Source organism: Eumetopias jubatus, unplaced genomic scaffold (assembly GCF_037043125.1).
Source record: "Eumetopias jubatus isolate StellerSeaLion01/CBP00866 unplaced genomic scaffold, mEumJub1_p1.0 scaffold_13, whole genome shotgun sequence".
Lineage (NCBI taxonomy): Eukaryota > Metazoa > Chordata > Mammalia > Carnivora > Otariidae > Eumetopias > Eumetopias jubatus.
The window spans coordinates 8,077,180-8,098,340 of record NW_028274819.1 but is presented as its reverse complement, the minus strand read 5'-3'; the positions used below and the strand labels follow the sequence as shown (position 1 = coordinate 8,098,340).

The 21,161-nt window shown below is 54.6% G+C and overlaps 2 protein-coding genes across 5 annotated transcripts; one reads left to right on the top strand and one right to left on the bottom strand.

Moving 5' to 3' along the window:
* The first annotated feature begins 706 nt into the window (after positions 1 to 706).
* On the top strand, positions 707 to 18,878 carry FERMT3 (FERM domain containing kindlin 3). Of its 3 annotated transcripts, none has more exons than XM_028117945.2 (15): positions 707 to 895; positions 2,195 to 2,455; positions 5,298 to 5,531; positions 5,733 to 5,852; positions 5,965 to 6,133; positions 6,375 to 6,477; positions 15,684 to 15,791; positions 15,962 to 16,096; positions 16,184 to 16,233; positions 16,341 to 16,465; positions 16,697 to 16,803; positions 16,889 to 17,122; positions 17,467 to 17,591; positions 18,059 to 18,200; positions 18,328 to 18,878. In XM_028117945.2, the coding sequence occupies exons 2-15, from the start codon at positions 2,296 to 2,298 to the stop codon at positions 18,505 to 18,507; spliced, it is 1,992 nt and encodes a 663-aa protein (XP_027973746.1). In that variant the 5' UTR covers positions 707 to 895; positions 2,195 to 2,295; the 3' UTR covers positions 18,508 to 18,878. The 3 variants fall into 3 exon arrangements, with proteins under 3 accessions (XP_027973746.1, XP_027973747.1, XP_027973745.1); XM_028117944.2 differs by lacking the exon at positions 707 to 895 and adding an exon at positions 1,379 to 1,700; XM_028117946.2 differs by lacking the exons at positions 707 to 895; positions 16,889 to 17,122 and adding an exon at positions 1,377 to 1,700.
* Positions 17,659 to 21,160, bottom strand: TRPT1 (tRNA phosphotransferase 1). 2 transcript variants are annotated; one of them, XM_088017948.1, is made up of 8 exons: positions 20,969 to 21,160; positions 20,690 to 20,773; positions 20,479 to 20,560; positions 19,796 to 19,965; positions 19,524 to 19,698; positions 19,270 to 19,326; positions 19,084 to 19,194; positions 17,659 to 18,954 (listed from the first exon to the last, which is right to left on the bottom strand). In XM_088017948.1, the coding sequence occupies exons 2-8, from the start codon at positions 20,762 to 20,764 to the stop codon at positions 18,863 to 18,865; spliced, it is 762 nt and encodes a 253-aa protein (XP_087874074.1). In that variant the 5' UTR covers positions 20,765 to 20,773; positions 20,969 to 21,160; the 3' UTR covers positions 17,659 to 18,862. The 2 variants fall into 2 exon arrangements, with proteins under 2 accessions (XP_087874074.1, XP_027973750.1); XM_028117949.2 differs by having other exon boundaries at positions 20,479 to 20,773.
* Between the last annotated feature and the right edge of the window lies 1 nt (position 21,161).

Here is a 21,161-nt window from a genome sequence, read left to right as displayed (position 1 = left end):
TCGGTGGGGGTACCATGTCTGCCCTGGCCCCCCGTCAGTTGGCCCCACTGTCCCCTGAAAAGGTTGGTGATGACATTGCGAAGGCAGCCAGTGATTGGAAGGGCCTGAGGATGATGGGCGACTGTTGAGGACAGGTCCAGATCCGGGTGGGATCTGCTGCTGCTGTCCCAATGAGCAGAGCCTCAAGGAACCGCCAAGAGACGGAAGCAGAAAAACATTAGGCCCAGTCCAAATCATCACTTTTGATTTATCAACATTGCCTGACAGATACAGCACCAGTCTCGAGCTAGAGAGTTCTCGGGAACCATTACAGAGGTCCTGGAGACTGCCCAGTCCGTGGGCTGTGGTGCCGCGGGGTGTCCAGCTAGTTGAGAACTACCAAGGAACGTCCTTCAATAAAGGATCATTTGACAACCCAAAAAACCCCTAACGGCTGAACTGCAGGCTTTCTCGTTACGCTTGGACATGGTTGCAGCAAGCTATTTCTAAAACCCTGGACGGGTGGGAGTAAAACTTCCTCATTTGCTCCAACAGCGCAACTTTCTGAGCTAGGAAGCTGCTGAGGCCAGCAACTGGCTGCACTTCCTGCTGCCTTGACTAAGCTGGCCTTCCCAGGGGAATCTTCACCGGCCCCTTCCTCCATCTGGTCAGTGAGGTCAGAAAGCCTCTTCTCCCCGGGCCGTTCTGCTGCTCTTGGGTGCCACTGACACTCTTCGGGCTCTATTCCCTCCAGCCCCAAATGGATTCTCTCTGGGAAGCCTCCATTCCTGCCAGGAGCCAGCAGGGAGCATCAGGCCTCTGCTCTACCAAAGCTGACCTCCCAGTGCAGGCGATCGGACCCTCCAGGGTCACATCTGAGTAGGGACTTGACTGGCGTGACCTTGGGATACTCGGGGTGAGCCAGAATGTCACACGGAGGGACAGAGGGGAGGTGGCAGGTTGGAAGCCTTAAGCCCTGGAGGCGTGGGGCCGGGAGGTTGTGAATGACCAGCGGCCAATTCTGATTCAGCCGTTGCCCTGGGTGCCTCGAAGGTTTACGTTTTTGGAAATAGAGGCTCTGACTGGGGACAGGAAAGACTTAAGGAAGCTGTGTCCCTCTGAGTCTTTTTCAAGGATCTACTTGGTGATAAGGGACCTCCCGGGCTGGAGCTCACTTGAACTTTCAGCTTCCTAAATCACCTGGATCCGATCCTTTCAGCAGCACGGCTCTCCCTCCTGACAGCACAGTGATGTGCCATGGCCCAAAACGCCCCACACACCCCCCAACTTTGTGACAGGCTGGAGATGGGAGGTGATTTCCTCCTGGGGACTCTGGGTGTAGAGAACATGAGTTGGTGACTTCCCTAGTTCGAACTGAGCTGCTTCCCTCCAGACGAGGGGACACTCCGTGTGGTGGTGGGCCCCCGGCCCGCTCCTCCCTTGCTTCCTGTGCTCCCCGGGAACAAAGGTGGGGCCACAAACAGAGCCCTGGGCAGCCTGCTGGCAGTTCGCTTCCTGCACCCAGTGCCGGCCCTCCCTGGGGAGGGGCTGAGCCCGCCCTGCTCATGATAAGGCGCAAGGGCTGCTCTCCGAAGAAAGCTCCAAAGAGAAAGCAAAGGGGGAAGGAAGCACTCACTGAGCTGCAGGTGTTTAGACTGTGGCCAGGAGTGGCTGACACTCCAACCCCCTGCACCTGCAGCCCCCAAACCCTTACAGGCAAGGTAAGCTGGGGCGGCGGCTGAAGGCCCAACCACCCTTTTCCTCACCCTCCTGCAGCCCCTCTGCCCGGCATGCCTCTCTCCGTGCGGCACCCTGGACTCACGGCTCTAGAGAGGCCTTGGCTGGCTTGGGATGTCTGGATCCGGGCTTTGGGCCAGGAGAGGGAGTATTTTCTGACTTGGGTCCCCCACCATTACCAGGGTGGGCAGCTGCCAGTGTGGGTTTGGGGGTGAAATGTGGGCTGGGGGGGCAGATGGAGGTTGTGCCAGGCTCTGGCATCAAGCTGGGTGATCTTGAGTGAGCCCATTTCTCACTCTTTCCGGGCCTCGGTCTTCCTGTCTGTAAGATGGGAGTGGGTCGGACAGCCCCGTGCAGCTAAACAACCAGTAATGGTGAGAGGGCCTGAGGTTTGCCTGGACCAGCTCAGCGCCTGTGTCTCGCTGCTGCTGTGACATACTGGCCCACCGGCATGCTCTCTGCTCTCCTGCCCGTCCAGGTCACCACAGGGCCACTTCTACTTGAACGTGGGCAGCCTACAAGGCCCCGGCACCCTGCCCACCGTGCCTCCTTCCCAGCCTCCGGAGAGCCGCCACAACCATGGCGGGGATGAAGACGGCCACCGGCGACTACATCGACTCGTCCTGGGAGCTGCGGGTGTTCGTGGGAGAGGAGGACCCGGAGGCCGAGTCTGTCACCCTCCGGGTCACGGGGGAGTCGCACATCGGCGGGGTGCTCCTGAAGGTCGTGGAGGAGATTAGTGAGTGTCCCTCTGCCCCCGCTGCTGACCTCAGCACCACGGGGCGGCTGTAACTGGGTCCACGGGCACTTCCGGGCCGCCCGATGTGCCGCGCTCGATAACCCCGCCACAGTGACTCAGGCACCCGCTTAATCATTTGGTTCCAAAACAGACATTTCCCCAACTTCCCCTCCCTCCCACAATCTTCCCCCCCACCACTTCCTCCCACTCCAGCTGGTTCTGCTGAGTCCCCAAGGAGTCTGTTCACCCACTTCTGGGGGCAGGAGGGGCCTGGCCCGGGCCGAGGCAGAGGCTACATTCGAGGTCTCGGGGGAGAGCAGGGGACCTGGGGCTGGCTGCCATACCATGTCCCCGGGGCGGAAGCCCTCCACAGGCTGGTGACGGGCCTAGCCTGGGTGGGAAGGCCCTGCCCCCACAGGAAGTTACAGCAGAACAGCCTGTGGTGTCAGGCGTGGAGAGGAGCAGGGCTAGTGACATGGGGGCTTCCCATCCCCTTTCCCTGCCGGGGGTCAGGGCTGCCCCTTCCTGGGAGGGTGGCAGGCACACCCCGATACACAGAGCCGGGGGGCCCCTGGGTCCTGGGTCCTGGGCCACCTGCAGGCTTCCTCAGAGCCAGCCAACCACCACGTGCAGCCCGGGAGGCAGGTTGGCTGGCTTGTGGACAGACGGGGCCCCGGGAGAGCCCGGCCACAGGGCTGAGGTAGTGAAGGAGCTTCCAACAGGCGGGCCTGAGGAGGCTGTGAAAGCAGAAGTGGGAAACAGAGGGTCCCTCAGGAGACTAGGCGTCAGGCCAAGCTGCAGACAGGCCTGGGCTGAGCTAGGGCACAGGGGGTGAAGAGACGGGGCCCCAAGGGAAGACCTGGTTGGCTCCAGGGCAGGACACACGAGCCGTGCAAGAGGCCTAAATAAGGAGTCAGTCAGTTAGAGCTGATCCTCCAACCCGCTGCTGGGTCCCCCCAGGAGTAAGTCCCTTCGGCTCCTATCCCCTGCAATGGGGACACTGTCCCTACCCTTCCTAATCCTGCTCATTCCTGAGTATATCAGATGTCGACTGAGGCTCAGTCAAAGCAGACCCCACGCCATACCAGCCCCTGCCTTCGTGGAGTATGGCCCGGCGGGTGAGGCGGACCCTCCACTCCCAGCACGGGGCTGAACGCCAGCCTTAGCACAGGGGCGAGAGCACAGGGCCTGGAGTCGGAGGGGCTGCCCGCAGCTGGGATGGGGAGACTCCCTAGGAGAGTCCCGAGAGGGGCCACTCATGGTGGGGGGGCAAGGCGTGATGTTGGCACACAGGGGTGTTCTGAACTGGGGCCTTCAGGCCAGGGAGAACAAGAAAAGAGATTGGGGTGGCTGCCATTAGGAGTTGAGACTACTAGAAGTGGGAGCGGCCACCGAAGGGTTTTCAACCACTTACACCTAGACTGGCCCCTCAGGGAGGGGTGGGCTGGAGGCAGGGAGACAAGTCCTCCAATGGTGGGCAGTGAGGACAGACAGGAGGGTGGATTTTGGAGATGAGATTGGCATCTATGGAACGTGGTGGCTAAACGCGGAAAGGATGGTGCTCAGGCCTGGCGGGGAAGTCCTGTCGCCCAGCCCCCAGATGCCCTGCAGAGAAGCCAGCAAGGAGGGAGAAGGGCCTCCGTCCAGGATCAGGCAGAATGAGTTTCACGTGTGCCTTGGGGGCTGGAAGTAGGAGTTACTGCATTTCTGTCCCAGACGCAGGCACGTGGCCTGGTAAACATGTCTCTGGAGCTGCTGAAGCCGGTAGGCATGTCCTTTTGCCCTTGGCATGTGGGTTTCTGGCCCGGGGCCCAGGGCAGGGCCTGGTTCTGAGGTATGGTATGTTTGGGGATGGAAGCAGGAAGATGAGGCCATGGTCCAGGCAGGACCCCTGGGAAGAGGCCAGGGTGGTAGAGGAAGGGAATCAGAACCAGGGAAGGACAGGAACAGGCCAGGAGAAGGGGCCGAGGAGGACAAAACAGGAGCCAAATGTCAAGAGGAGATGAGCGGTGGGTGTCACAAAGCCAGAACAGAGCGAGGGCAGCGGCTCCAAGGACTCTGAGAGGTTGGACAGATTGAGCCAGAGAATCTCTTGCGTTTGGCAGCTCCGGTGACGTTAGGGAGGGAGAAGGGGGGAGGGCAGCAAAAGACAGACCACTGGCGGGGAAGGGCTTTGCACACTCTAGAGGGTTGCGTCCAGCCTTTGTCCTTGTGCTCACCACACACCAGCCTGCACTCCTGGACGGAGACGTGTCATCAGTCACTAGCTGCAGGACAAGTGCAGTGTTCGTGGTTCGGACTGAATCCTCACTCATGGGCATTAACCTGCTGCAGACACTGGAGCAGGCGAGGTTCCGTGTCCACAGGGTTGGGATGATGACTACTCACATCTCACGAACTACAAAACCGAGGCCCCGAGAGCTAAAGGCCTTGGCCAAGGGCACAGAACGTGTAACTGAGAAACGTTTCTGGAGGGCCTGCTGGGACCGGCACAGCCCCAGGGCCCCAGCAGAGCCTCGGCCTCCTGGGATCCCTGGAAAGCCAGCGAGAGGCCAGTCAGCCTCTCGGAATTAGGGGCGGTGCTATTCGGGGCAGCCCATGGGCTGGGGTGCGTGAGGTGGAGGCACCTGGATTCTGGGTGGGGGACTCCCCTGGGGAGAGATGCCGCGAATGAGCCCCGCAGAAAGAGCAGGGTGAGCCAGCAAAGAGCCATCCTGCCGTGACCTCCGTCCTTGACCCCGAGCCAACCCAGCCTGGCCCGCGCTGGCCTAGGCTGGTGCTCAGCACCGGGGGCCAGGCCCTCCGGGGCTGACATGCCCCCTGCTTCCCCGTGGCCCCGCAGAGCGCAAGCAGGACTGGTCGGACCACGCCATTTGGTGGGAGCAGAAAAGACAATGGCTGCTGCAGACGCACTGGACACTGGACAAGTATGGCATCCTGGCAGATGCCCGCCTCTTCTTTGGGCCCCAGCACCGGCCCATCATCCTGCGGCTGCCTAACCGCCGGGCCCTGCGCCTGCGAGCCAGCTTCTCCCAGCCCCTCTTCCAGGCCGTGGCCGCCATCTGCCGCCTCCTCAGTGAGTCCCCTGCGGGTTCCCGCTCTCCCACCCCGGCCAGGGTCTCCCCGCATTACTGGCCCAGCCACTGTCACGTGGGCCTTGCAGTCCCGTCCCTGATCCAGCCTGCAGGGCTATGACCTGCCCCAGAGTACCCGGGAGGGGGACGGGAAGGTTCTGGGGCAGGACCCCGGCCCCTGCTGAGGTCCCAGCTCCCCTCAGGTATCCGACACCCTGAGGAGCTGTCTCTGCTCCGGGCTCCTGAGAAGAAGGAGAAGAAGAAGAAGGAGAAGGAGCCAGAAGAGGAGTTGTATGACTTGACCAAGGTCGTCCTGGCTGGGGGTGAGCACAGGCTGGGCAGGCCAGGGGCTGGGTGCTGGCACCGGGCCCCCCAACCCCCCACCCGAGGCCGGGGCTGCGGGCTGGGCCTGTCTAATCCTGTCCCGCGCTCCAGGCGTGGCACCTGCATTGTTCCGGGGGATGCCAGCCCACTTCTCAGACAGCGCCCAGACCGAAGCCTGCTATCACATGCTGAGCCGACCGCAGCCGCCGCCGGACCCCCTCTTGCTCCAGCGCCTGCCTCGGCCCAGTTCCCTGTTGGACAAGACCCAGCTCCACAGCAGGTGTACTGCCTGCCTGCTCTGCAGCCTGGGGCCCTGTCCCCTTGGGTCTGGGCTTTCCTGCCAGGGCCCACGCCCTCCCCTGTACCCTTACCCCAAGTCCATACCTCCTGTTTCCAGGCCTTTCTTAAATGTGTGCTTGCCCTTGATCAAGGCCTCCGCCCCCCCCACCCCCACCCAGCCCCCTGCCATGCCCCGCACTGTACCTGCCTCAGCCCTGACCTCTGCCCATGCTTTGGCCCAGGTGGCTGGACTCCTCACGGTGCCTCATGCAGCAGGGGATCAAGGCCGGGGACATGCTCTGGCTGCGCTTTAAGTACTACAGCTTCTTCGACCTGGATCCCAAGGTGGGCTGGGCCAGGGGACAGCAGGGGTCTGGGTCAGGGACACGTGGTGACTTAGGGTCAGGGGTCTGGGCTCTGGGAACGTGAGAGACTAGCAGGGCATCTGTCCATCTATCCATTGCCTCATCTGCACTCCTGTTTCTTAACTCCACCACTGTCTGGGCAGTGTAGACAGGGGCAGGCGCCCCTAGGAAGCCTGCTCAGGTGGGAGGTGCCTGGCAGCTGGACTCAGAGAAGGCTTCCTGGAAGGGGTAACGCTGGGATCTGTAGGTTTGGCGGGGCGAGGGACAAGGTTTGCAGGCAGGGGCCGTGTGTATCTCTCCCTCCATGCCTACCGTCCCTACTGGCAGTCCATCCATGGGCTCCGTGCATCCCTCTCAGAAACCATCAGACCCCACACGCGCTCCCTCACCTGTGACGCCTTTCTCTCCCCCCTTTACTGCAAAACTTCTGAATGCCATTGTTTACCGAATCCTTGGAATCTAGTGTCCTTGCTTCCCAGAATCCTGCCCCCTGTTTCCAGGTCTTTCCTATGGGTGCTCCCGGACTCCCTCTCTCTCCTCAGCTAGATCTATCCTGGCATCTCCTGTCCCCATCCACACACAGGAAGGGCACCTGCTGAGGTGACCACGCCCACATGCTCTCTGTCTCCTGCTCTCTTCCCTCCGGCTTCTTACTAGGCCACTTGTGACCCCCACAAGCCTGGGGGGGAGTCTCCAGATGCCTGGTGCAGGCTCCCCCCACTCTTCCTCCTGTCTCCACAACCTCTGGGGGTTGGCAAACCCAGAAGGCCCCCCCAGCCATCCTTACCCCCCTATAGCTCCCAGGTGTATAATCTCTAGTGCAGCCCTTCTGCCCTGAGCTCTAGACTCGAGTGTCCAGGTGGCCCGGCTCCGCTCGCGCACCTAACAGGCACCTCAGACCCCTGCCTGACCCGGAGGCGTGATCCCAGCCCGCGCAGCACATCCTCCCACCTTTCACGAGTTCCTTGTAAAAGCTTTCATGGATTCGTCGCTTACGCCGTCCTGGATCCTTCCCTTTCCTTCCTACCTTGTCCATCTTTGTGCCCTGGGCAACCTCCCTTGAACTAAAATCCCAAACCACCCGTTCTTCTCTGTCTTTTCATCTGTCCCTCTGTCCGGGGGCCCAGCCCGTGTCATGTTGGTTAGCGCACGCCTCCTAATGCCCCTCTCTCCTCTCTTGGCCTCTCCAAGTTCCACACCATGTCTGGAATGAACAGACACGAGGTCAAGTCACTCCTGTGGCTGCCTGTGGCCCCAGCTGCCAAGCCCCCAGGCCCCTGCCTGATCGGGTCCCTGCCCATCTGTCTGTCCCCCCTCCCTCTCCTCCACCCTCGGCCCCTTCCTCTCCCGTGGACTTTATTGTCCCCGTCCCCAGCTCTTCCTGCCTTACTTTGGATTGAGTGGTTTTCATGATTCCATTTTATCTCCTTTATATTAATTTGTTAGTTATAATTTAAGAAAATGGTTTTGGTGGTTGCTTTAGGGGCTCTAGTACACACACGCTATTACCACCCAGTAATACTCTAGCACTTCTGTGTGAGAAACTTACAACAGGGCACTTGCATTTCCCCCCCTGGCGTCTACGTTCCTGTTATCACACACTTCAATTCTGCAGGTGTCAAAACCCTCAAGACACTGTCATTCTTGTTGCTGTCATTATTCTTACCATGGCTATATTGAGAAATAATTCATATACCATATCATCTGCCCATTTAAATGGACAACCCAATGGTTTTTAGTACATTCACAGAGTTGGGCAACCATCAGCACAATTAGTTTTAAAACATTTTCATCACCCCGAAAAGAAAATCATACCCATCAACAGTCATTCCCCATTTATCCCTTACCCGCGGAGCCCCAGACAACTCCTAATCTCCTTTCTGTCTCTATAGATTTGCCCATCCTGGACATTTCCTATAAATGTGATCATACAGTATTTGGCTTTTTGTGGCTGGTTTCCTGCCCTTGGCATCATGTTTTCCTGTTTTAGCATGTTTCAGTGTTTCATTCTTTTTTACTGCAAAATAAGATGTCACTGTAGGGATATACCACATTTTATTGATCCATTCAGCAATTAACAGACATTTGGTTTCCACCTCCCCACCCACGTGTTGGCGATTATGAATAAGGCTGCTATGAATATTCATGTACAAGTTTTTGAGTGGTCATATCTTTTCATTTCTCTTGGTGTAGACCTCGGAATATAATTGTTGAATCATTATCGCTATTACTTTAACCCATCAATCATTTTTTTGGCAGAACTTTTTGTTTTGAAATAACTGGAGATTCCCAAAGAGTTGTAAGAAATAATACACAGAAGGCGCCTGGCTGCCTCAGTGGGTAGAGCAAGCGACTCTCACATTCACCATTTCCTGTGTTCTTTATTCCCGTGTATAGATCCACATTTCCAGCTGGTCTCATTTTCTGTCTGCTTGAAGGACTTCCTTTAACATTTCTTGTGGTGCTGATCTACTGGTGATGATTCTTTCCACTTTTGTATGTTTGAATCAGTCATTATTTTACCTTTGATTTTTTTTTTTAAGATTTTATTTATTTGACAGAGACACAGCGAGAGAGGGAACACAAGCAGGGGGAGTGGGAGAGGGAGAAGCAGGCTTCCCACTGAGCAGAGAGCCTGATGCGGGGCTCGATCCCAGGACTCTGGGATCATGGCCTGAGCCGAAGGCAGACGATTAAGGACTGATCCACCCAGGCGCCCCCCCAAAGGCAGATGTTTAACCGACTGAGCCACCTAGGCACCCCTTGTTTTTTTTTCTTTTTCTTTTTGTACCTGATCATTTTTATCTGATGCCAGACAGACACTACAAATTTTATATTCTTGGGTGCTAGATTTTTTTCTGTAGTCCTTTAAGCATTTTTAAACCTTGTTTAGGGATGAAATTAAACTACTTGGAGACAGTTTGATCCTTCCAAGGCTTGCCTTGAATGTTAATTAGGCAGGACGAAAGCATCCTCTAATATAGGGCTAATTTACTCCATTACTGAGGCAGTTGCCTTCAGAGGACTCTATCTAATGCGCCATGCATCATGAGGCTTCTCTAATCTGGCTTTTGGGAGTGTGAACTATTTCCACCCTTAAGTGAGCTCTGATAAATGTTCCATCTGCTCCTTTCAAGTTTTGTTTTGTTTTTGTTTTTGTTTTTTATCAGCCTTGGGTAGTTTCCTTACACACATACACTGATCAGTGCTTCCCTAAAGACTCAAGAGGATCCCTCTCCTGCTCTCCAGAGCTTTCTCTCTGTGCAGGACTCTGCCCTGTGAATTCTAGCTGCCTTGGACTCACCAAATGCTAAACTACATTTCTTCAACTTGGGGAATATGCTGGGCTCTATTTGGGATCCCCTTGCCTGTGCAACTCTCTCTGGGCAACAAGCTGGGGCAATCAGGATTCACCATGTTTTTTTCCCTTCTGTCAGGGATCACTGTTCTTTGTGGTCTCTTGTCCAATATCTAAAAACCCCTGGGTCTTTGTTGCTCTCTTTGTTTTTTGTGCTTTTTTTTAAAGATTGTATTTTTAAGTAATCTGCACCTAACGTGGGCCTTGAACTTATAACCCCGAGATCAAGAGTTGCATGTTCTACCAACTGAGCCAGCCAGTTACCCCTGTTGTTTTTGTTTGCAAAATGGAAAATTTAGGGGCGCCTGGGTGGCTCAGTTGTTAAGCATCTGCTTCAGCTTGGGTCATGATCCCGGGGTCCTGGGATTGAGCCCTGCATCGGGCTCCCTGCTCCGCGGGGAGCTTTCTTCTCCCTCTCCCACTCCCCCTGCTTGTGTTCCCTCTCCCTGTATCTCTCTCTGTCAAATAAAAAGAAAAGAAAAGATAAGAAAAGAAAAGAAAAGAAAAGGAAGAAAGAAAGAAAGAAAGAAAGAAAGAAAGAAAGAAAGAAAGAAAGAAAGAAAGAAAGAAGGAAAGAAAAGAGAAAGAAAGAAAGAAAAAGAAAGAAAGAAAGAAAAAGAAAATTTAAAAACAAAGTTTTCTTTTTTAATATTCTTCTTTTAAGTTTTTATTTATTTAAGTAATCTCTACACCCAACATGGGGCTCAAACTTATGACCCCAAGATCAAAAGCTGCATGCTCTTCTGACTGAGCCAGCTAGGGCATCCCCAAAATTTTCTTATAATTCACAATTGCTAGATTTTATTTACTTATTTTCCTATTAATTGTGCACAATTAGAAGAGAGACCCCCAAAAGATACTCTTGTAAGATACTCTCTATGTGGCTATGGCTTCTCCTTTGGGGTCTTCACAGTGATGAAGTGGGAAGTTCCATAGCCAAGCCCCTCCAGCATTGCAGCCCAACCACAAAACTCCTTTCAAACTGGTGGGTTGCTTTAGGATATGAGTCAATGTTATCTTTTTCGTGGAAAAAGCACTAGCACTCTAGACCTCTAGACCCACTGTGCAACTGTTATCCTTGGACTGCCATTCCCTATTTCCTGGGAATCCATCTATTGGACTTCTTGGTTCCTGAATCTCATGTGTTCCTCTGTTGACTAACCCCTTCATTTGGATGAAACATATATTTCAATAGCTTCCCCTAAAATGGTAAGTGATGTGAAATCCTGCATGTCTGAAAAGATCACTGTTCTACCCTCACTAACATGATAGTTTGGCTAGGTATAGAATTCTAGGTTGGAAATATTTTCCTGCCAAATCTGAAGCCACCTTCCCGTTGTCCTCTGGATCCCAGTGGTTCTATTAAGTAATCTAATGCCATTTTGCCTTCAGTCCTTCCATGTGAGAACCTTTTGTTTTTTCTTGGAGAGGGAGGGGAGATATCAGAAGCTTTTAGAATCTTCTCCTTATCTCATGATGCTTTAAAATCTCTCAATAATATGTCCTATTACAGATCTTTCTTCATTGATTGGCCTGCACACTTGCTGAGCCCTTTCAGATGAGGAACTTGAGTCTTTCAGTTCTGGAGAAATGCCCTAACCAATCTCTTTAATCATTTCCTCCCAACTGTTCTGTGCCTTTCTTCTGGAACTCAGTAGATATTAGACCCCCTAGATTGCTTCTTCAAAGAAAAAAACGTAGACATTTATCTTGTCTTTCTCATGTCTTTTTTTTTTTTTTAAGATTTTTTATTTTTAAGTAATCTCTACACCCAGTGTGGGGCTCAAACTCACAATCCCAAGATCAAATGTTGCACACTCCACTAACTGAGCCAGCCAGGCGCCCCTTGTCTTTCTCATTTCTAAGTTTGTTGTCTTTTTGTTTTACTTTCTGGAGAGGGCTTTGACTTATCTTTTTAAGTTCTAAGAGCTCTTATTTTCTGGTGTTCCTTTGTAAGGTTGTTTGTTGGTTTGTTAGTAGAACATACATTTAGAAAAATGTACAAATGTATTCAACACATCAAGCAGCAGGATTTCACCAGCCCCCAGAAGCCTTTTCATACCCCTTCCAGTCAGTATCTCCCTTGGGGGAGGCAATAATGTTAATTCTAACACCACAGATAGTTTAGCAATTATTAGATTTATGAAATCTACATAAATGAAATCACACAGTCTGTACTCTTCTGTGTCTGGCTTTTTTCACTCAGCATTATGCTTGTATGATTCATCCACAGTGCATACAGTTGTAGCTTATTCTTTCTCATTGGTGTGTGACATTCCATTATGTCAATATACATAATTAATTTTCCATTCTACTGTCAATGGGCATTGCACAGTTTCCAGATCGGTACTATTATGAATAAAGATGCTATGAACATTCCAGTAATGTCTTTTGGTGAACATATGTACACATTTCTGTAAGGTATGTGCCCAGAGGTGGAATTGCTGGATTACAGGGCAGCGTTGGTTTAACTGTAGCAGGTCGCTGTTAAGCAGCTTTCCAAAGTGGTTGTACCAAAGTTGCACCCCCATCAGCAGTGTCCAAAAATTTAGCTTGTTCCACAACTTCACAGGTGCTTGGTATTTCCTACCGTTTCCATGGTAGCCATTCTGGTAGGTGTGTAACAGTATCTCATAGGGTTCTTTGTTTATTTGGATTTTTTCTAACAGCTTTACTTAGATATAACTTACATACCATAAAAATCACTCATTGTAAGCATTCAGTTTGATTATATTCAGTAAATTTATACAGTTGGGCAGCCATCACCGCAATCAAGTTTTAGAACATTTCATCACCCCAGAAGGTTCTCTAGTGCCCAGTTGCAATCGTTCCTCCTCCCACACCTAACCCCAGACAATCACTGATGTGCTTTTTATGTGGCTTTCAGATTTCCCCGATGACTAATCAGGTTGAGCCCTTTTTCATAGGGCTACTAGCCATTTGGATATCCTCTTTTGTGAAGTTTCCGCTCAACTTCTTTGCCAATTTTTAATATTGAGTTTCTTGTCTTTCATATTGCTTTGTAGGAGTTCCTTACATATCCTGCATACGGGTAGTACTTTGTCGGGTAAATATATCGTGATTATAGTTTACCACCCTGTGCTTTTCCTTTTCATTCTCTTCATGGTTTATTTTGATAAAAAGAAGTTCCTAATTTTTAATATAATCTGACTTCTATTTTTAAATATTTTTTCTTTTATGATGAATATCTTTTGTGTCCTGTTAAAAAAATCTTTTTTATTCCAAGATCACAAAGATGTAGTCCTACTTTTCTCTAAAAGCTTTATTGTTTTAACTTTCATGTTTAGATCTGCAATCCAGCTGGTGATGATATTTGTGTGTGGTGTGAGGTAGGGGAACAAAACAATTAAAAAAAAATACGGGTAACCAATAGACATAGTATCATTTATTGAAAACAGCAACCTTTCCCCAGTGACTGCAGGGTCACCTTTGTCATAAGTCAGGTGAATATAAGTGGATAGGTCTCTCTCTGACTCTCTGGTTCCATTTGTCAATTTGTCTCTCTTCACCAATGCCATGCAACCCTAATTACTCTACCTTTATAATTATGTCCTTTAACACAGCATCCCGTTCATGTGTTATGGGTACAGCATTTTGTCTCTCTAAAGACTTTGCCTGGTTGAAGTTTTCTTCTGCTCCCTACTGTCTTGGTTTCCTCCAAGCTCTGTCTTTTCTGTTTGTCTTGGTCTCTGTAGTTGCTGCCACAGCTGTCCTTACACTGGGGTAATCCTTGCCTGCCCTTTCATATTGAGAGGCAAGACTCTAGGAAGCCACTGAAAACCCTGAGTGGATGAATAGGGCTTAGCACTTTGGGGGCTTCCTGGGGGTGCTGGGGTAGGCATGTCATCACTCTTTGTTGGGGTTTTTTCTCTGGCTCATCAGTTTCTCAGCAGTGAACCCTCTGATCTCCCGACTGGGAAAAGAAGGCTCACTGTCAAAGTCTTGGGTGACAAGTGGGGAAGGGCTGGGGGTGTCCCACCTTTCACAATGTCAGCCTTCTCTCAGTTCACCTGTTTTGAGCACAGTGCACCCCCTCACTCAGCTATGCCTAGAGTACCAAATGCTGGGGTGCCTCTGGCTCACCATCTCCAGAGAGTAAATCTCCGGCTTCTGCCAGGTGCCTGACTGTCACTTGGCTGCAGGGAGTGGGGGACACCTGCTCCTTTTATACACCTTCTACAGTCATTTCAGACCACCCTCACCTCTTAGCCAGAGCATCCCAGTCCGGAACCTGTCGGGGGCCGCCGCGCACACTGGATGCCTTTGTCCAGATCTGTGCTCTTTTTGCTGTTTGTTTCCTGACTATTTTCTTTCTTTCTTTCTTCCTTCCTTTCTTTTTCTTTTTCTTTCTTTCTTTCTTTCTCTTTCTTTCTTTCTTTCTTTCTTTCTTTCTTTCTTTCTTTCTTTCTTTCTTTCTCTCTCTCTCTCTCTTTCTCTTTCTTTCTTTCTTTCTTTCTTTCTTTCTTTCTTTCTTTCTTTCTTTCTTCCTTCCTTCCTTCCTTCCTTTTTCTTTCTTTCTTTCTTTCTTTCTTTCTTTCTTTCTTTCTTTTTCTTTCTTTCTTTCTTTTTCTTTCTTTCTTTCAAGATTTTATTTATTTATTTGACAGAGAGAGAGCACAAGTAGGCAGAGAGGGAAGCAGTGGGAGAGGGAGAAGCAGGCTTCCCGCGGAGCAAGGAGCCCGATGTGGGACTCGATCCCAGGACGCTGGGACCATGACCCAAGCCGAAGGCAGACGCTTAACGACTGAGCCACCCAGGCACCCCTGTTTCCTGACTCTTTGCAAAACTCATTCATGCCTTTACCTCAGAACGAGAGAGGGTTTGAAAGAGCAAGAGATCCTAGCTCTCTCGCTGTAACTCAGTTCCCGTTCACATTTCTACTTTCCATCTGCCAAAATGTTGTCAGCATCCCTCACTGGCCATAGTTCCTGCTCTCTTCTTTGTCTTTTTGTGTTTACCCTTCTTATGCCTTTGCTATCAATATTGGTGGGTTTCAGAGGGAGCACGGGTTTGGTCTTCTGTGGGTAACTGGGATCCCCCTTTGAGCTTCGCACTTCCTGTTCTTTCTCTCTGCAATGTTCTTCCTATCGCTCTTCCCTTTAATGGCCCATTGCCATCCTTCAGGTCTCACTCAGGGCAGTCTGTTGCCTCCTCAAGGAAGACTTCCTGGAATGCTTCCTTATGTGGAGGAGCTCCCTGCACCCCAGCTCCATTCTCTCTCATCGCCATCATCCTTGGGGTGTCCTTGCCTGAGGGTGTGAGTGAATGGCCGCATGGAAGCTATTTCCTTTATTTGATTGCTTTTTTTTTTAAGATTTATTTATTTGACAGAGACACAGTGAGAGAGGGAACACAAGCAGGGGGAGTGGGAGAGGGAGAAGCAGGCTTCCCGCTGAGCCGGGAGCCTGACATGGGGCTCGATCCCAGGACCCTGGGGACATGACCTGAGCTGAAGGCAGACACCCAAAGACTGAGCCACCCAGGCGCCTCTTATTTATTGCTTTTATCGCAGTCTTGAATCACCTTACTTATTGACTGATTGGTGTACTCTGTCCCCCTTCTGCCCCAAGTGCACAGCAGACATATAGTCAACATCTGTACAAAAAGTCTTACAGGGAAAAAGATGTCACTTACTTGGGCAGGCCATAAGGCTGGCGTTGAGGTCTGCTGCCCAGGTGGGGCCACGAGCTGAGCTTGCCACTGCACAAAGGCAAGGCTGGTGGCTGAGGCTCACGGGGTCCAGGAACACAGGGAGCTCAGGGCCGTTGGCACCCGACTGAACCCAGCCTCCCCTGCCCCTGCTGCAGACAGACCCGGTGCGGCTGACCCAGCTGTATGAGCAGGCTCGGTGGGACCTGCTGCTGGAGGAGACCGACTGCACTGAGGAGGAGATGATGGTGTTCGCAGCCCTGCAGGTGTCCAGCGGGCTGGGGGAGCTGGCGGGGGGGGTGGGTATGGCACAGGCTGAGCCCAGGGCGGGGAGGGTCTTCCAAGGTGGGGCCCCATCTTTGGGGAAGCCCCACTTGGGGTGCTGTGGGCTACTGGGCCGCCCACTCAGCCCTCCCTGGCCACATACCCCACCCAGTACCACATCAACAAGCTGTCCCAGAGCGGGGAGGTGGGTGAACCAACTGGCACAGACCCGGGGCTGGATGACCTGGATGCAGCCCTGAACAACCTGGAGGTGAAGCTGGAGGGGTCGGCATCCACAGATGTGCTGGTGAGGAGGGGCTCTGGTTAGGGGTTGGGGTTGGGGTCAGGGTCAAGTGTGGGGACCTGGTCCCCCTCTGACTCCTCTTCTCTGCAGGACAACCTCACCACCATCCCAGAACTCAAGGACCATCTCCGGATCTTCCGGTGAGTTTGGGCCCAGCGTTGGCAGCCCCGCTGGAGGTGCCCAGTGTGGAGAGAGAGCCTAGGAGGGAGGGAGGCAGCCTGTCACAAAACTCCTGCCTCACCCTCAGGCCCCGGAAGCTAACCCTAAAGGGGTACCGCCAGCACTGGGTGGTGTTCAAGGAGACCACCCTGTCCTACTACAAGAGCCAGGATGAGGCCCCGGGGGACCCCATTCAGCAGCTCAACCTCAAGGGTGAGTGAGGGTGGCCTGGCCAGGACAGGGACAAGGGCAGGAGCAGGCTGGGGGCCTCCCCAGCCCCTCTGTGGGCTGGGGAGGGGAAAGCTCTCACCTCAGTTTCCCCCTGGGGGCAGGAGAAGACACCCTGTGTGCCGAGGCATTGTGCTGGGCTGGCATTGGCCCAGGGACTTCTCAGGCAGGGCTTCCCCTTCCCAGCCTCCTACCCACCCCTTCATCTCCCTCTAGGCTGCGAGGTGGTCCCCGATGTCAATGTCGCAGGCCAGAAGTTCTACATCAAACTCCTAGTACCCTCCCCTGAGGGCATGAGTGAGATCTACCTGCGGTGCCAGGATGTAAGTCAGGGCCAGGCTAAGGCTGGAGCGGGCAGCGGGACAGGGGGGCTGGGGGCTGAACCAGAGCCTGTTCCTCACCCCTCAGGAGAAGCAGTACGCCCACTGGATGGCCGGCTGCCGACTGGCATCTAAGGGCCGCACCATGGCAGACAGCAGCTATACCAGCGAAGTGCAGGCCATTCTGGCCTTCCTCAGCCTGCAGCGGACAGGGGGCGGGGGCTCAGGCAACCACCCCCAGGGCCCTGACGCCTCTGCCGAGGGCCTCAACCCCTACGGCCTTGTTGCCCCCCGCTTCCAGCGAAAGTTCAAGGCCAAGCAGGTGCGGGTGGTGGGTAGGACCACAGCATTTACCCGGCCACCCTTGGCCCCTGGATCACCACAGAGCCTTCCTTTAGAAAGCCATGTGCTCACTCATTCCTTCTCCTTCTCCTACCCATGTCCTTGAGACTGAGCACGCCGGTTCCCACCCTCTGGGAGAGGTCACTGCCGGCTTCCACTTCAGGGCCTGGCTCAGCTTCTACCTGCGGAGTGGTGAGAGGGTGCAGGCCACGGCCCCACGCTGGGCCCCACCCCTGCTCCAGGCTCAGCATCCTGTCTCCCTGGTGGGAACGGGCAGGGGGACTCAGGGGCTTTGAGGGCCCCTCACCGGGTGTGGTCCCGCAGCTCACCCCACGGATCCTGGAAGCCCACCAGAACGTGGCCCAACTTTCGCTGTCCGAAGCCCAGCTGCGCTTCATCCAGGCCTGGCAGTCCCTGCCCGACTTCGGCATCTCCTATGTGGTGGTCAGGTACGCGCCCCGCCCCAGCCCGCTCTGCCCTCACCGGCTGCCTGCTGTGGCACCCTGAAGCCCCCCTTCCCGCCATCCTGCGCCCCTGCAGCAAACACCAGAGCGAGGGATCAGGCCAGGAGGGCAGCGGACCCGTCCCGCTGGAGACCGCCGTTCGCGGCTGTGACAGGGGCTGCCCTCTGCCCGTTCCCAAGCCTGCAAAGATAGAGCCAGGCAACAGTGACGACGCTACCAAAAAAAAAAGTTGTCATTGAAAGGCACGGACACTTTGCCTGAGGCTGCCAAGTGCTATTATAATGATTTTAGCAGTTAACCCTCATTTTCCAGATGAGGAACTTGAGGCCCAGAGACACTAGCTGACACCTGCACAGCTTGCTCGGGGACTCCTACCCCAGGCTCTCCGGGTGGGCTCTGGGGCCGTGCAGGGCAGGGCTCTGGCTCACAGTCTCTCCTGCCCTGGGGACTAGGTTCAAGGGCAGCAGGAAGGATGAGATCCTGGGCATCGCCAACAACAGACTGATCCGCATCGACTTGGCCGTGGGCGACATGGTCAAGACCTGGCGCTTCAGCAACATGCGCCAGTGGAATGTCAACTGGGACATCCGGCAGGTGGGCCAAGGGCAAGGGCCAGGGCGGGGGCAGGCTCCGGGGGACCCCGGCCAGGCCCAGCCAGGGCAGGACGGGGGCTGCTCTCCTCCCCCTCCCCCACCAGCACCTCCGACTGCCCGCTCTGCAGGTCGCCATCGAGTTTGATGAGCACATCAACGTGGCTTTCAGCTGCCTGTCGGCCAGCTGCCGCATCGTGCACGAGTACATCGGGGGCTACATTTTCCTGTCGACGCGGGAGCGGGCCCGTGGGGAAGAGCTGGACGAAGATCTCTTCCTGCAGCTCACAGGTGGCCATGAGGCCTTCTGAGGCCCGTCTTAGCGCCCCGACTTTGCTCACTACCTGCTGTGGCCACGCCCAAGCCCACACCCTCTCCAGACATGCACCGAGCTGGGCACATTCACCTGCTGTCCCTGGCTTTGTGCAGACCAGGGACCTAACCGGGCCAGACTCTGCCATCCCCCAGGCTAGGGAGGGCGGGTTATGAGCTCGTACAATGCCTGCCCTCCCCTTGTCCGAGTGGCCAGGACCAACACCGCTGACCCAGCTTGAGTTCCTGAGCACACGAGGACCAATGGCTGTAGCTACGGGATGATGATAATTCATGGTTTCAAACTGGAGCTTCTTTTTTGTTAGCTTTTCACATTTTTTTTAAATAAATATTTTATTGTTGGATCATCCTTCCTCTGGGGCTGTGCTTGGGGTCACTCTGACACTCCGTCTCCTCTTCATTACCAGCCAAGGAGAGGGACTTTCCTGAGATAGAGACAAGAGGTTAGGGAAAGGGAGACAGAAGTCAGCCTGGGGCTAGGAGCTGGGAGGGAGGAGAGGGCAGAGGGCACAGGCTCCAAGCACCACGAAGAGGAGGAGGGTAGTGGTTCTCACGGGTAGGGCGTAGCTGCAGAGCCTCTTTGAAGTACTTGGGAAGCAGGAAGCCATCAGCATTCCCTGGAGTCAGGATCACTCCATTGGCAGAGCGGAAGAAGGGGATTCCATCTGCAGACAAAGCCAGATTTGGGACTCTTGCCCTCTCTGAAGCCCTAGGGCAGTCCCCGCTGTGTCCAGGCTTACCTGCCAGGGCCCGGGGCCCGTCAATGAACACAGCCACTTCGCAATTTGGCCGCATGCCTGTGGAGACAATTGGAGCTGGGGCCTGGGGCACTTGGGAGACAGTCATCAAACCTGGGCAGGCTCAGTGGGAGGTCCTGGGCTCAGGGGCGGAGATGGGGTTACTATAGCATGCAGAGCATGGAGTGGCCTTGGACAAGAGAAGCTATGATCCTTGGAGAGGGACCCGGTAAGGACAGCTGGGGAGGGCCACTGACCGCTGATGACACCAGGGTCTCCAGGCAGTCCCGGGGCCAGGTGGATATGGGTCCTTCCCCGGCAGGACAGGCCCTTGAGCAGGATGGATGGCCAGTGCTGCCAGAATGTGCCATGGACAAGCCTCAGGGGAAAGGCCTGTGGGGTCTCCAGGGGCATCAGCTCCAACTCAGGTACCTGGGATGGTGGCGGGGGAGGCGGAATGGACAGCAGTGAGACCCCCTTGTGGGCAGGGGTCCCACCTGGCTTTCCCACTGGTCCCCTTAGCGCCCACCTGCAGGGAGTGACCCTGATTGGCCCGGATGAGAAGGCCAGTGCCCGGCTCCCCTGGCTGCAGGGCAAACCGCTGCTTCCCGTTGGTGTCCACCACGCGCTGCACGTCTTCAGCCGAGAAGCTGTGGAACTGGGGCAGCTGCAGGAGGGCACCGAGGGGCACGAAGCCATCTGCGGGCAGGCAGGATGCTCAGGAGCTGAACTGGTTCTGGCCTGGGCCAGAGTTAACAGCGGGAGCCACAGGCAACCAGAACAGAGTCTGGGCACGTGGCAGGGGTCACAGGGGTTTATCTGTAAGAGTCTCCCCTTTCTGGGCCTCCGTTGCCTCAACTTACATGGGACTAGGATCTGCCTCGGGGAGGGTCACAAAGATAAAGTGTCCCGTTTTTAGCATAGTGCCCTGCCCAGAATGGATACTCTGTAAACACCAGTTACCTCAACAGCCCCCAGTACCCACTATGGGTAAGTGTCTACTGGGCCGCTGCACCGGGGGTATGGCCAGGCCTGGCCTCCCAGTTTGCTCTAGACAGGATACTGGGCTCTGGGCCTCAGTGCTCCCTGCACATGGAGGAGATGGGCCCTCTGTGCCGGCCCCATGGGGCCATGGGGTAGGGCAGCACCAACAAGCTCACACTGCTCCCTCACCGCCAACCACTCACCTCGGTCTTCAAGATTCTCACTTACCAGCCCTCATGGGAAGCCCCAGCTTCAGGGCCCCGTGCCGCAGGGCATAGGACAGAGCCTTGGACAGCTGCACATCTCGGTCCTGTAAGAGCCCAGAGGTGGCCCCGGGGCCACTCCCACCCCACCAGCATATTCCAGGGAGCCAGGGCATCAAGTCGTCCTCCTCTACCCTCCCACCAAGAAAGTGGGGGTGAGGGTGGGGTGGGCGCACCTGTTCCCGGGGTCTGTGAGCCCTTCTACCCCTGGGTCCTGTGGTTTCCTGCCTCCTTCCTCCAGGGGAGTTCATGGCTAAGACCTGCGAGGAACAGTGATATGTGGGGACGGTTAAGGACCCTCTCATGCCCCGGTCCTGCCCAGCATTGTCACAAAGCCTCAGGATGTGAGAGCTGGGAGGCGGATATTCTGCTCATTAAATTCACTTCCCGCCCCCAACTCCCTGGTACAGATAGGGAAACTGAGGCCAGCAAGCAAGATTTGCCCAAGGTCACACCCTGTCCGCCGAGCCCCAGCGCTCCAGGCTCGCAGGGCTGCCCCGCAAAGTGGGCCTCAGGAGGCGGCCCGGGCGTTCAGGTTAATGGGGCGGAAGCGTCAGGACCGGCCAAGACAGACAGAGTTAGGAGGCGGGAAACTGCGATGGCGGGCTCCCGGACTCGGCGGCCTCTCAGGCGACCCCGCGGGCCGAG

What these genes read in the sequence shown, in the direction of transcription:
- FERMT3 (XM_028117945.2), top strand. Translation starts at nt 2,296, where the DNA reads ATGGCGGGGATGAAGACGGCCACCGGCGACTACATCGACTCGTCCTGG. An exon ending in TCTTCGACCTGGATCCCAAG is followed by an intron (nt 6,478 to 15,683) that starts GTGGGCTGGGCC and finishes CCCCTGCTGCAG; the next exon opens with ACAGACCCGGTGCGGCTGAC. An exon ending in TGGTGTTCGCAGCCCTGCAG is followed by an intron (nt 15,792 to 15,961) that starts GTGTCCAGCGGG and finishes TACCCCACCCAG; the next exon opens with TACCACATCAACAAGCTGTC.
- TRPT1 (XM_028117949.2), bottom strand. Translation starts at nt 20,764, where the DNA reads ATGAACTCCCCTGGAGGAAGGAGGCAGGAAACCACAGGACCCAGGGGT. An exon ending in ATCAGGGTCACTCCCTGCAG is followed by an intron (nt 19,699 to 19,795) that starts GTGGGCGCTAAG and finishes CCACCATCCCAG; the next exon opens with GTACCTGAGTTGGAGCTGAT. An exon ending in CGGGCCCCGGGCCCTGGCAG is followed by an intron (nt 19,195 to 19,269) that starts GTAAGCCTGGAC and finishes CTTTGTCTGCAG; the next exon opens with ATGGAATCCCCTTCTTCCGC.